At 50.5% G+C, this 14,432-nt stretch overlaps 1 protein-coding gene across 1 annotated transcript in view; it reads left to right on the top strand.

The window, feature by feature from the left end:
- Nucleotides 1-14,432, top strand: part of LOC120951199 (zinc finger protein 395) — a 99,600-nt gene that overhangs the window by 43,528 nt on the left and 41,640 nt on the right. Inside the window, exons 2-3 of the mRNA XM_040369765.2 lie at nt 2,447-2,625; nt 14,276-14,412. Of these exons, the coding sequence (XP_040225699.2) occupies nt 2,447-2,625; nt 14,276-14,412 (316 nt within the window). The remainder of the gene's footprint in view (nt 1-2,446; nt 2,626-14,275; nt 14,413-14,432) is intronic.

Raw genomic sequence — 14,432 nt, 5'->3', positions numbered from 1 at the left:
TTATGTACAACCGCTTGCCAAGAGGAATGCTGGTTTTGGATCCGTTCCCTGAGCGGAGGTGAAGGTCAGCAAGGACAACAACGCTGCAACGCCATATGAGCGAGCAGCTCGAGGAGCTCAATTTTTACCAATCCCGGGAGCATTGTGGTTTGATCGCTGCTTCATGCACTGCAGCCGGGATATTACGACATATGCAGTCTCATAGAAATCTTAATGACACTTTTTAAAGCTACAGCAAAGAGGCGGGGGTTTCTCCAGATATCCGGAAATTAGTGGAAACACCCCTCCCGCTGGCACTCCAAATCCCGTCCCAAGTGCTTTCGAAACGCACCGCGCGGCGGCAGCATTTCGGCAGCAGATTGTGTCATGCACCGCGTTTAACGAGTTTACTTTCCATTTCCTGGCCACCACTGCTCCACCCAACCGGAGGCCACTTTCCATTGCGCCCCCAGCAGCAGCAGCAGCTCCACCACCACCTTCTGTTTTGTTTTGTGGAACACCCCGATTCGTAGTGAAAGTGAAGCCGATAGCGCTGCGATTTGTTCGGCATGCAGATCAAGGTGGACCGGGTTGGCCGCCACTTCCGTCACCGGTGGTGTTGCAGTGTTGACTGATTCTCGTACGCCGATGGAAACAAGCGTAGGAGGCAAGGTAAAAAGCCACACTGACTTGTCTATTTAGGACCTGTTCCGTGGCTCACCCTTCCGGAGGAGGATCATCATCACGACACTGTACGGCGATGCCTTTCTCTTCGCTGTTTGTCTTACGAAACGTTTTCGGCCAGCGATCAGCGATGCATAAAGCAGTCTTGCTCACCCCCCCTGATGCGCACCAGCATACAATTTTTGACATTAACGAACACACACACCCCTCAGTTGTGTGGCACCTCGTGCCATGCAATCGTGCTGGAGCTGCGTAGACCCTCCTCAACCACCTTAAGCCGTCAATCAGCTGTTGAAGATCTCAGCCTCATGGCAGGTGTCGTGGCAAATCGTGGCAAATCGTGGCAATAGAAATCGGGACACACGCACGTCTGGGGGGAATGGGGGAAGGGTGGGTGAAGTGCACCGTACTGTACGAACCGCACGGGCACGATTGAAGATGATCGCACGCACGCAGTGATGGGATAGTGAGGTGGCATTTTGCTGACAGCATACACACGAGGGGCAAGATAAAGACGATGATGAATGACGGTGAAAAGCACCACCGAAGCAGGGGATGGGGGGAGGGAGGGAGAAGAATGCACCTGTGAAACAAAGGGAAAATGATCACCCCGCTGCTCGGGTGTATCGAAAATGAAAACTCTGCCCGTGGCTGCTCAAAGCAGCAAGAAATGAAAGTCTCTTACAACAATTTGCCGAACGGAATTGAGACGCTCCTGCGCTCAGTGCCTCTTGGCCAGAGTGTGGGGTGGGTACGCGTAAAGAGAGACACTGCTACGTACACAGGTGCGACTCGTGAAGGAGATTTTGCGTAATTTTTCATCCTCATGCCACACAGTCCAGTGTGTGTGTGTGTCTGTGCTCGATTTCACTTTCCGCCGATGACATGGCTGATCGTGGCTTATACCATGCAGTTTCTTTTGTAAAATCTTAAAAACTGGTGCACTAAAAACTACAGCGATCAACAATCACGACATGTGTTGCATTCCTTCATGTACATGTTATACCTATCTCCATAACGTGGCATCCCAAAATTGAAACACTATAGTAGCCGAAACTTCACACTTCCGCGATACGATTGGGCTACGCTTTGCGCAAACATTCACTGTGCCGTGCATGCATTTTCGTGTCCGTCTTGTTCGTCGCATGTCGGTCAACATGTCGCGCCGCATGATAAAAGGGAGCTATTAAGTTTGAAACACACCAAAGTGGTCAATGGCTGAAGGACACCGGGAGCAGCGCATGCAGTTGAGACAAAATCCGGCTTCTCTTTATGAATGTCGAACAAATAGCCTCGGGATTGGGAGCAAAATATGACATGGCCCCATGAGTTTTTGGTAAAATGCGGACACACGACGACCACACAGCAACGCACACGGTCAGATCCGGTCCGACATGCAATGGTGGCCGAAAAATCGAGCAACCTGAAATTACATCAGCGTGCGTCTGCTGCCGCCAGAGGCAACAGGCTGTGGCGACCTTTTGCACACACCCCGAACTGGTGCTTATTTCCTCGGGCACTGTAGCCCGAACTAGTCCTGTGGGAAGCAATGCCTGTAAGCCCGCCAGACAACAGCAATAAAATTGCTACTAAATTACAGCCCAATGCAAGCCGGTGATTATCGAACAGTTGAAGACGGTGGAGTACTGCTTATGGACAGCCGACCAATATTTACATTTGCTTTACCAACTTACAATAAATCAGTGCCATTTACCTGGCAAACAATTCAAGTCAGTAACCAATGTATCTTGTTCTTTTCTTCTCTCCCTTCCTTATCCTACAGGCGCCGATTGAGCTAACCAAGCGGCTGGAGGAAATTCGTCTGCTGGAATCGCGCCGCTCGCAGCGGCTGGCAGTGCAGGAGAAGGATACGGACTTTGCCCGCCTGGCGGATATGGCCGGCGATCGGCGACGACAATCAAACAGCATCGATGTGCCATTCTCACTGACGCAACAGAACGGGTAAGTGAAGGTGTAGTGGTGTGTTAAATCCCCGGTTTCGGACCACGCGGACCCACACTACGGTTTGGTGCAGGACATAATGCTACAAGCTACATCAATTCAAAGATCACGGCTGGCTGGCAATGGTTTAAGGTGGACCAGTTGCATGCTGGCGCGGGGACATACAATGTCGCAGGCAAAGAAAAAACCCACCACTGATGACTTACTTCACGCAATACGGGACAGTGCCGGCGCCACACTTTGGCGATCTTGAGCTCAATCGCCCGCTCGAAGCAAGCGTGACACGATCTCAATTATCTGCTCCGATGTGGTGACGGTTGTTTGGCATTTTAGGGGCACCGTTTATGGGTGCGAATCGAAACGTGGCCACGTCCACGTAGCTGCTGACCCTCTTTGGCAATGCGGCGCCCGCACTGGCGGGAAGGTGGATGAAGTCGCTGCTCACCTGTGTCCCGCTCAGCTGTGTGACGTCTTCTTTGATCCACTGTTTGTATTGCGTACCTGTCTTGCTGTTACCCGGTTGTACTGTTTGCCTGTAACCATATGATGCAGCTCATATTGCACAGTGCATTGCTGCAGCAGCCGATGGGACCGAGTGCCAGTGTGCCATTACCCAACAAACCGCTTACGACATTCAGGTACATCGCGACAGGCAGCGCGCTATGACTCGGCTCGCTGCCAATACACGCGCCATCGTTTCGATATTTTAGTGATGCGACTGTGCAGGCAGCTCCTTCTTTTTTCTTCTGCGCTCAGCAACTCCGATGAAGGACGCAACGGTAAGGTATATGGATTTAATGCACTCCAAGCCGCCTCCCCCGTTACTGGGTGACCGTGAAGTGTGCTGCCTTGCTTGTCAAGCGGAGAAGCAACGTGACTCACTCCACAAAACCGTCCCAAGCTCGCGAGGGGGCAACTGCACCGCAAATGAAATTGCGTGCACACCGGCCGGTACACAATGCAAGTGCAGGCAGCTTAATCATCTCGTCGGCCATTGCGCTCGCCATCGCGCCATCCGCAACCGGCTTTGTTCAACCGTGACATTCGTGTTCGATCGTGAGCAGCACAGCGGCTTCCGGTTGCACGCTGGAAAGATCACGTCGCGTACTGTGCAGAGTGCAGTAGGCTGTGGCCACGGATCCTCAGCTGATCTGGGCTGAGCAATGTTCACAAAACACGCTTTTTTTCTCGGGGTGATGTCCCACTTTTGCGCTTCTTTGCGCTGCGCTGCCGGGTGGTGTTTGTGCCGGTTTGCGCTCGTTGCATGTCCTCATTGCACGCGAATAAAACATGCACACTCGCGCACTCATTTAAAGCCGCACGGAGCCGCGGGTTTTGTTTGTTTGTTCGTGGGCTCGAGCCACGAATCGATTGACGTTTGCAGCTGATCCGACAAATGAGGAAAGCGCGTACCTACTCTTTGCGAAGGTAGTTGTGCAGGAAGGTATTCTTTCTGCCGTTGGTTCCGCGTGATCGTACGGCGACAGCACGAACACACCGCAAAGGGCGATTGTCGTGAGCGGTGAACGTTCTACCGAAAGTTGCAATGCCCACGGTTTACGTGCACTCTCGGATCTGACGTGGAAGACATAAATGCAACGCAAGCCCATGAATAGCAACGAGAAAAAACACACACACACACACACACACTTAAAGACTATAAAAGGGAAGCAAGCAAGGGCAACAACGCTCACTAAAAAGGGAAAAGAAACGCACAGCAATGGTCGCGTTCGCGCACCCCCGTTGCCCCACGATTCGTTCGCGAACGGCTGGTTTGCCGAAAACTGCGATCATCTGTTTCCCTTTATTTTTGCCCGCCCCACTCTGTGTGCTGTGTTTACAAGCGCTTTTGCACAGCTGATGAGAAGGGAGTGTGTGACGATCGTTCGGTGTGTTGTATTTTGCGAACGCGATCGCAGACGTGAACCGGCCGTGAGAGTGAGAAGGAGAATGACGCCAGTAGGGCCAGGAGAAAAGACGATCGCGCGGCACAGAGAGGAGTGCCAGTGTGGAAAGCGCCGACCGCAATAATTTGCGATTCGCCGGCCGCTTGGGGTGTTTTTTTTTGCGCTGACGATGCGCAGTAACGGCTGAAGAAAACGAAACTTGCCCAAGGTCAGGGCATTTTTGGCGAACATTTTTTGCACGCGAAAGCACACACACACACGCACACGCAGGCAGAGTGAAAGAATGAAGCACGTTTGCAAACATTGCGTCGATCGGGCGGTGGTTGCGATCGCCAGTCGGGCGGCCGTGTTCGGTTGTTGCTAGGCCGCGTCTGTTTTTTGGCGCTGCCGTTTGCCGTTTTCGCCTGCAGCAGGGTGATTTAATAGCAACGCGCGCGCAGCAGCAGCACACACGGTGAGCAAAAAAGGCGGTGTGGCGAATTTTTGTTTTAATTTTTCCCTCGTTCGTGCGGTTTTCTTTTTTAGCCGCTTTCGCTCGCATTCGACTTGCGCTGTTTTCCTTGCGCGACTGGTGCGGTTTCTTAGCGTCTTTGCTTGTTTTTCACCCCTCCCTCGGTGAGCTCACCACTTGCACTTCGGTTTTCCTTGGTTGCACCGTTTGTAACAGGTGCCCAGGGGGTTTGATTTCCGACGGTGTATCTCGCATTTTTTTGGGCTAGAGCTTGTCCATAGTTGTTTTTTCCCTCTCTCTCTATCTCTCTCTCTCTCTCTCTCTCTCTCTCTCTCTCTCTATCTCTCACTCTTTCTCTGTCTTTGCAATGTACACACTTTTTTGCTTTCATTTTTGGCTAACGGCGGTTTGGCACACATATCGCTTTTCATGGAACGGTTGCGAGATTTTTCAGCTTTTGGTTCTCCCACTGACCCGCTTTAGCCGCACTTCAGCCAATGGCTAATCGTAATCCCTGTAGTGTAAAAATGGCTGCTGAACGAATGTATGATGCTTGTCTACGGGCAGGCCAAATTAGCAGCCATCGTGGCGACGCTCGCAACCGTTCCACCGATTTGTGCAGGAATGTGAGGAAATGTGTCACACCACGCCTTACTTTTGCACTTACCGCCCATCGAAACAGTTGTGGAAGAGTGTGTGGGGTATGGCGGTATCACTGTCTACTTACCAAAAAGCGTTACAGGAGAAAGCGGGCGAGCTTGAAGAGGAAATCTTAACAGCGCGGAGCGCCGCTCCTAAAACTTGTCTTTGACCCTGGCCCGATGAAGCTGACGTAATCGGGGCGGGGAAAGTTGTCAGCTAAAAGCCATGCGAGCGATCATGAAATTTCATCAGCTTAATAAGTCATCTTCGCATCTGACACAATTCTGCTTACCACGAACGAATAAACCATTCAATAAATTGTACATTTGGTCTTCGTACATTTTTGTACAGCACACGGCACGCGTGTCTCGGCGTGATATGGTTCCCCACAGGAATGGCCGTCCGTCTGGCGTGAGTCATCGGGTGCAGACTTGCGTTGCATTATTATGCCAATTCTTGCGCTATTTTGCAACCGTGCAAAAGAAAGCTGACATCATCGTACGCGGGTATTTCGATATCTCCTTGATTCCAGTTGATGTAAACTCCAACGTGCCATACGTATAATTGGAGCAGATATTCGACATTATTGTAATTCGTTTGTGTCGCAACATGCAACATCGACTTAATGTCGGTTGTCACACTTGATCCTCCAGTTTATTGTCTGGAAGGTTAATTGAGCTTAATGATGGTGCCTAGGCTAAAGCTCTCTGTCTCGTACCAGTTCACGTAATGCGTTGATTATCGCTCTCCCACGTCAGAATACAGCAATGTGGCGGAAATCCTTCAGCCGGACGACGCAGCCTTATGGTCAGGTCAGGGATGAACGATCCGGTACGGAACCGGCGCAGGGAAAGGTACTCCCAAAAATGGTCCTCTACCCTTGGGCCATTACTCCATAAAACGATGCCAAGGTTGTGAAACCTCGCTGTTCGCTCGTTGCGGTCGAAGCAGTGGAATGGCATTTTAGCGTGCAAATGAGTGAAAGGAGAAAAGATTTCCTTTTTCGTTGATGCCAATAAATAACCACTACCACTAGCTAGTCAGCGGGCTGCCAGGGTAGCAGGATAATTGTTTGTTCGGTTAGGATTGATTTATTGAATAAAGTCAAATTATCAAAGTCAAAGTCCGCTGATGAAAAATAGAAACTCATCATTATGCTCCTTTAACAGACGATTGAAACGGCTAGACGCTAACATTTTGTAAATCTTCACAAGCAACATTGTCATTCTCGAAGGCACACAGACCTCTCTCTCTGTCTCCCTCCCTCTCTCTCTCTCTCAAATGTTCTAGACTAGCCGTCGCCTCAATCAATTACGTCCACAATGTTACGACGGTTTCAGCAGTTTTGTGCACGCTGTATGCAACGTTTCTTTTTCACCACTGTTGACCATGGTTATGGTTTAGTCCCCGGCTTGGTTCTTTGTTCTAGCAGTACAAGCTTTCATTTTTAGCATTGGTTACCCCCCCGAGAATGATCTCATTAGACTCTCCCCCACTCTCTCGCTCTCACCCATCCATCTATGCTCGCTTCATCGTCCTCGCAGCGAATTCCATTCTGCCAGAAGCTTTCTACGCCCGCTCCCTCCCACTTAGATGGGGAAAGTTTTTCTTTCCAAAAGTGTGTGCTCTGCCAAATTGCAATCAATTTTTATGACACCTGTACCCTAACCTGCACAACATTCGTCCGTCTGGGGGAAGAAAGATGCTGCTGTCTGCAGCCTCCATATGGTAGCATTTCATCGTTCGACCGGCAACCGGCCCAGCCCGATTCCCGTTGCAAACCCCTCAAAAGTTGCAGGGAAAAACAACAAAATAAATTAACAAACCTCAAGCAACCACCGCAAAAAGACAACCCCATACTGATGGTTGAAAAAAACACACACAGTCACACATACGTTGCTTACCACCATACCAGCTGTTTGTGTCTTTCGCGTGTCGTTGAAGGTTTTGCGTTGCGGAAAGTTTTTGTGTTAATTTTTTCCCATTTCCACACACATACACCCCACCGAAGAGCTTTCTTCGAAAACGGTTCAATACGCGTGTGTGTGTGTGTGTGTGTTAGGCAGACAGCCGGCAGCCACCAGACGGTTAGTTTACCGACCGATCAACCCCGACCGGCGTGGCATGGGACGTGATTTTCTGTTGGCGTAGGTTAAATTTATCCTCCCCAAAACCCAGACTGCCAGATTGCTTCGACCGGAGCCGCAACGGGGTAGGTATTGCGTTTGTCGGTGGCTGGTGCCGGTCATAATTTCCCTCTCAGCCCCGAAACCACCACCCTGACTCAGGATGCGCCCTGCCTTTGTGACCGTTTTGCCCTGTCTCGACTTACACAGAGCGATTACTAAGTGGAAATACGACGAGAGAGTAAGAGAGAGAGTGAGAAAGAGGACGAAAAATCGAACCGCATTTTCGGCCACCCCTAGCCCGCGCGCGAAAAGCTTGCAACAACCGATGAAAATGTCCATGACCTTTTGGATGAGTTTGTCATTCACTGAAGGTCGAATTTTCGTTCGTGTGCTGGCTGCGCTGGCTGGCTGGTGCGGAAAGTTCCTCCAGACAGATGAGGCAGGTGGAGGGTAGGGCCTAGAGGATGCGACAGTCAGTGCGGAGGGTGAAGCCAATACACAGCAAGAGATGGGGAGCACACAAAAAAGGACACAACCCACGGATCGAGTTATGGCTGGCGGTGTTGTGTTTAGGTCGTATTTTTCCACCGGTGGCGACGTGTCGCGGGCTGTATTTGGGTGCCATAGGTTCCGCTATGTGCCGAAAAGCGCTCTTTCCCAGAAGGTTACGCGTGTGGGTCAGTGCTTTGTACCATGCGTGATGACTGTTGTAGTTTCATGCTGTGTGCATCACCGACGTTCAATTTTTGGGCTATACTAATGTTTCATAGAGCATCAACAAAACCTGCCAAACTGATTTTATGACTACAACCGCTACCAATTACAACGGATTCCCTTCCTGCGTCGATCCTTCCACCACCAGCAACCCCTTTTGGTGATAGAACCTATTGTAAAAGGCGAAATTTTGTATCGATTTTTCCTCCCCGGGTCTCCCTGGTGTGCGCCGATACTCCAGACGGCAGACGCCCGCGGCCCTTTACGCTAGGACAAAGGCTCAATTTACAGCCCCAAAACGATTTTGTCGCCGGCGAATGCCGAAAAAATGAAGCACCGAAGGTTGAAGGTTAGTCAGAAGGCAACACCCACCCAAAATTGGGAAAGAGGTGATCCAGTCTCAGGCGGATGCATTTTTCTGTTTGTCCATTGCTTTGTGCCATCGATGGCGCGTTACAGAGGGAAGTCGTGGGGGTTAAATACATACTGTATATTCATGTTTGCAGTACTTGCATCTGTGTCATCGCTAAGATCAAACGATCCTAGAAGCGCTTGTTATTGCTGTTGAGGGCGCATCATTCGCTCTCATCCTACTCAATTGTTGCTCATTTTTTGTCCCCAAATTTTGCCAATCAAAACGCTTCTAGTTTGAAATGTTTGACTTTTATTCGCCTTGGGTTTCTGTACTGCCCACCACGTTCTACATTCTGACGACACCTGAGATCTACGGGCCGGCCCGTTTCGAAGGGGGAAGATAGGGATCACTTTCAAACACCATGAGACCTGGTAATCGATTCGCTTGTGTTTAGAATACCGACCGGCCTGGGCCCCACCGTCTCTGTTGCACTCTTCTCTTTTGCTTCCAATTTTCTCACCAATCTTCGGTATCCGGTTACCAGACAAGTATGGCCACCGTCGGTGGCTAGCTCCAACCGAAACTATATTGCGGTGGTACGCTGCAGCAGCACACTCTGTGTCAACGTTCATTTTCTCGCATGCTTCAGATCCTTTTTCCGCACACTGACGGGGTTTTTTTGGTGCTGTTGCTTGCTCCACGCATCTAACCCAGGCAGAACTGGGTGTGGGGAGGAAAAGGGTGCCCAAAATTTGCCAACCAGAACGTTCTCCGCACCAAGACTCAAGCGCTGCACACACAAACAAAAAACGAGCGCAAGAAGACCGCGAAAATGACGTGGACACCCGATTGCGCTTCTGCGTGCAACTTTGCAGCTTTTTGGAAAGGTCAGCTGAAGGTGAGATGCGATCACGAACGAGCTCACGTCAGTCAGCGAAACAGCGCTGCTAAAAAAAAGCATAACTTCCCACCCCTCGCCACACCATCGCCGACTGCATAGTCTGCAGCTCCGGTTTCGGTAGGTTGAAATTGCGTTTTCGCTCGCTGCAGATTGCTTCTTTTGTCGTGCCGTGCGCTTCCTTTTATGCCCCCGTGCTGCCCGTCTTCTGCGTACGCGCCGGATTCAAATTGGTGTGTTAGCTTTCCGTCCCGTGCTCGGTTACACAGATGCATTAGATCTGTGCACTGCTGCCGCCGGTGCACTATCCACCGCGCACCAGCGCCACACAATCCCCCCCCGACGGGGCGGAGATGGCAAATAGAGGTTATGAAAATGGATTGACGAAAAAGCGCGCTACCCCGGCGGGGAGTTGCATTTCGGCTGAAGGTTGTCTTCCAAGAAGGTTGTTTCAGTTCGTTTTTTTCTGCTGTTACCCAATGTTGTGTGATCGTCTGCGACGCTTATCGAGCAGAGGGAGCATCTTCGAAGTAAGCTAATAAAATATTACTACCATCGTGAAAAACTTAGCATCGGAAAGTGTCTGTGTTTAAACGATACGAAGACTGGGGAGACGCCCAACCAGCACCAGCACCAGCACGGCGGACGAGACGAGATTGAGACGGAATGTCTGATCAGGGACGTTGCTTTGAGCGACCAACACCACCATCACCACCGACAAGACACAGCGGGCGATAGAATTTGTGGGTCTGTTCAACCTGTCTGGTGGCCTAGATTTCAAGTTACTCCCAAAATCCCAAAATTGTAGTCAACGCTTCACTTCGATTAACCTCATTACCCGGCGGGGCTGAAGTGATTCCTTTCGTATCGCATCATCAGATTGAGAACGCAGCATCAGAGTGGGATGGGATTTCTTTCTTGTGAAGATGAGGACAGCAGCTACATTATCATTAAAAAAAACCCCTGCTCGCTGTGCTTCAACTTTGTTGCTTGGCAACTGTCTGGTTCTGGGCCCCGGACTGTTTTGAAACCCCCTAGGGTATGTCGATGCATTCCAACTCCATCCAGAATGGCTCAAGATGTTAAAACACTCGATGAAATCGTCACCATGGCTACGTGGACGATGAACTCGTTCGCCAGAAGCCGTAGCACATTGACATCGTTAACTGGAATTTCCTCCCATCTCGGCTTTCTGGCTGGTGGTGTAACTCCCTTCGCTTCCCTTCCGAGTCGGTCTACAGCCTCGAACGGAGCGGAGGATGCCTTAATGAGCGGCAGGATTTCGTGTTGACACAAAAATTGGAAGCTCACTTTATTTGGATACCGTTTTGGAATTGGATAGCTCCAGCTTTGTTGTCTTTGCTCATTGAAAGGATGCTACCACCCCCGGGTGGGAGCGAACCATCACAATCCAGAGGTCGTCAGCATCGGCGCGTCTGGATGCCGGTCATCAAACCTACCTCAACCGAATCTCGCGAGACCGCTTGCAGAAATGCTTTCGCCGCCATTTCTCATCGTACTCGCCCCTGCTCCACTGCCACACCACGGTCGGCTATTTCGCTTGGTGACGATGAAGAAAGGCCATGGTCGATGGCTGGGGTAGCGCGTTACATTTCATACGATCGTATGATTGCAAGCAAACCGTTTCGACCCACCTTATATTTCGCCCACTGGCCCCGTGGCGAACGCGATACGAAAAAAAACATGGGGGGATATATAAATGTATATAGGTGGTGAACTGTGCTCCACTTGCAATCTTCCATCGACGTTGGACGTTCTCGTGCTGATGAAATGGGTTGGGACGGTGAGTGTGGATCCGTCGAGAATCTGATTGCGAGACGTCAGCGAAAACGTCGTCGCTTGGTCGCAATTTCAGTTCAATATGTGTTTATGTGCCACGTTAGCTTAGGTCAGGATGGAGCAGCAGCAGTGGTGGTTGATGCGATTTTTTGAAGTTGCCGTGGTCTGTTGGTGATTTAGTGAAGAACAAACTCAACGATTAACTTTTGCAGTAAAGCTGCCGAGTAAGGAGAGCCACTCGCTATGCCATCAATGATTGATGGCATGGAGCCACTCCCTACAAAGACACACGCAGTACACGCAATCAGAAATTCCCTTTGCTTAGTAATTCATCTGCCCGCGGCTGTAATGATAGCGATTTTTACCCTGCTTTTTTATTGTGCTTGCACGCCATTTTGCACACGGTATTTGTACCACAAAGGACCACAAAGAAGCAAAACGTCATTTGTGGTACGACAAAGAACTACACAGAAAGAGAAAGAGAGACGAGAAAAGGAAACCCCCATTACACAGTTGCGTACCGTTCGCCCATATATTATTGCGAAACATTGAAGCTTTTGGAGCAGTGGAAATAAAAAAACAAAACAAAAAAACCAAAGCTCAACTGCAACGAACCGCCCGCGTCCTTCGCTGCACACTGCTCATTATCTTCGCTGCACACTGTGCAGCGGCGACAGTGACGGCAAACGTTCGAGCAGCGCTCGATCGCAGAAGCAGATAGCCTCGGTCAAATTAGCGGTCATGGTTTTTTTTTTGCGGAGATCCCCATGGGCGGGGTGGAAGAAGCAAAACGAGCAAAAGCAACAACAACAACAAAAAGCTCACCCAGTAGGCAGATCAAAACCAAATCCGGCCGCGGAGTTTGAAGAAAACTTCCTTGACGCAAACACTGACCACGGCAACAGCGGCGACTCACTGCGGACAAAGCGCACCCCTCCCGGGACACGATCCAGCGGCCGGACCAACGGCGAACGGAGGACGGAGGCGGTAATGTTATGGATTCGCGGCCAATGGCTTCTGCAGTTCGCACACCACACAGTACACTCACCCCACACCACACACGGTGCACATCCATACATTATCGCAACTTGCCAGCCCCTTGTAGGCCCCGGGGCAAGATGGTGAGTGGACTCCGAACCTCCTCAGCCAAAGGGGAAGATAATGTGGAGAAACAATACGAAAAAAAACGGCATAAATCTCCGAAACCCCAACGAGCACGAAAGAGAAAGTGAGAAGAAACGAACGAATTTGGTGGTGCAAAAAAAATAACAGGAGACAAGCTGGGGTGTGGGGTCTCAGTGTGCAGTTGCAGTTTCTTGGGGTGGCGCTGATAAGCGGTGGGTTTGCAATTTACTGGCCTGTTACCCTCGCCACTACGCAACGCATCCGTCGCACACATGAGGAGGAGCGAGGGACCCGTATCGCCGATAAGCAAGCGCATTGTGCATTGTGCTCCATTCGACACGGCTGCAATGATTGGGCTTTAATTTAATGATGTGTGTGTGTGTGTTTTTTTTTCTTGCAACCCACCGTCACACTTTCTCTTATCAGACGGTCCGATCCGATTGCAGCTTTGAACTTGATCCAACTTGCAGCAAGGAAATCTGGAACGCGGGTCGTGCATGTGTGTGCTGGGTTTTATTTCCGACGCGCGTCATCTAACCGTACGCTCCACAAGACCAGCAACACAAACGCATCGACTAGCAAAGCGGAACAAAGTAGCTGTGGTACGAGTTTTCGTTTACTTTTTTGTGCTCCCCTGCGGTACAATGGCAGGCAGTGTTGCGCCCGATGCACAACAACGAACAGTGTCTGCTGCACTCGGGACAGTGCCACATTGGGGTGGTGTGGTGAAGGTGGGAATGGGAAGCAGTCTCGGCCAAGTAGACCAAGTATCAGCGCGCAAAAACACGGCACAATAACAATCCGCAAACCCCCGAAAAGGTTGATTGACCGATAATACATTGAACCCATCGTCGGCCGTTTTTCGCCGTCTTTGCCGTCGTCGTTGTCGTCGTCGTAGTTGCTGTTGTTGTGCCGGTCTTATTAGCTCCCCGTCCCGAACGCAGCCATTCTTGAGACGGAGCAATTTTTCTTCCTGCGGGGAGGGATTTTGTCGAAACAAAACAAAAAAAAAATAGATGACACACAAAAAACACGCTCCCCCTCCAACCTTCAATAAGCCTACACGCGTCTGCACCTCCGTAGAGCTGCAGTTCGCGATGCAAGTGCGTCGCTACCGTGCCGAAGCAAACAAACACAGGCGACCGACAGGCGAAAACACTGCTGATAATCGATGGCGACCAAAAAGACCGGTTAAAGCGTGTGTGTGTGTGTGTGTGTGCGAGGTGTCGTCTTGTCAGAAACATTTGCAAGTTGGCCCAAATATTTCGGGGGGGCTGAAGTGTTTATGATCGTTTGATTTTTATTTGTTGCTTTCTTTTATGTTGTGGTTGAAAATACCAAAATGTACTTCTGAGGTTTCATTTCAATACTAGCCGGGGAGAATACTGAACCACTGATCAGCATCATTACTGCATCCAGCACAACTTGTTGGATCCCCCGCTGGGTGGACGGGTGCCTGTGGAACGTGTTTTGCAGCTGTTATTTTTACCCTATCCACCCTGTTTTACGCACACACACACTTGTTGCGAACCCCTCTCAGCAGCTCGCTCTGTCACACTGAAACAACCAACCGTCACTCATCTAACTCTTCCTGTCTCGTTCTTTTCCTTTGTTCTCCGCCTGAAACAGATCTCGCAAACGACGGCCCTCGTACTCGCAGGACGATCGAGAGTACTACAGTATTAACGACGACGATCCGATGGACGAATGCAACGCCGCGCTGGTACTTATGAGCCTGTCCTGCTCGCCCAACTCATCCGTGCACGGTAGGTAGCAGCCGCTGGTA

This window comes from Anopheles coluzzii, chromosome 2 (assembly GCF_943734685.1).
Source record: "Anopheles coluzzii chromosome 2, AcolN3, whole genome shotgun sequence".
In the NCBI taxonomy this organism is placed as follows: Eukaryota; Metazoa; Arthropoda; class Insecta; order Diptera; family Culicidae; genus Anopheles; species Anopheles coluzzii.
This window is presented reverse-complemented; position numbering and strand designations above follow the sequence as displayed.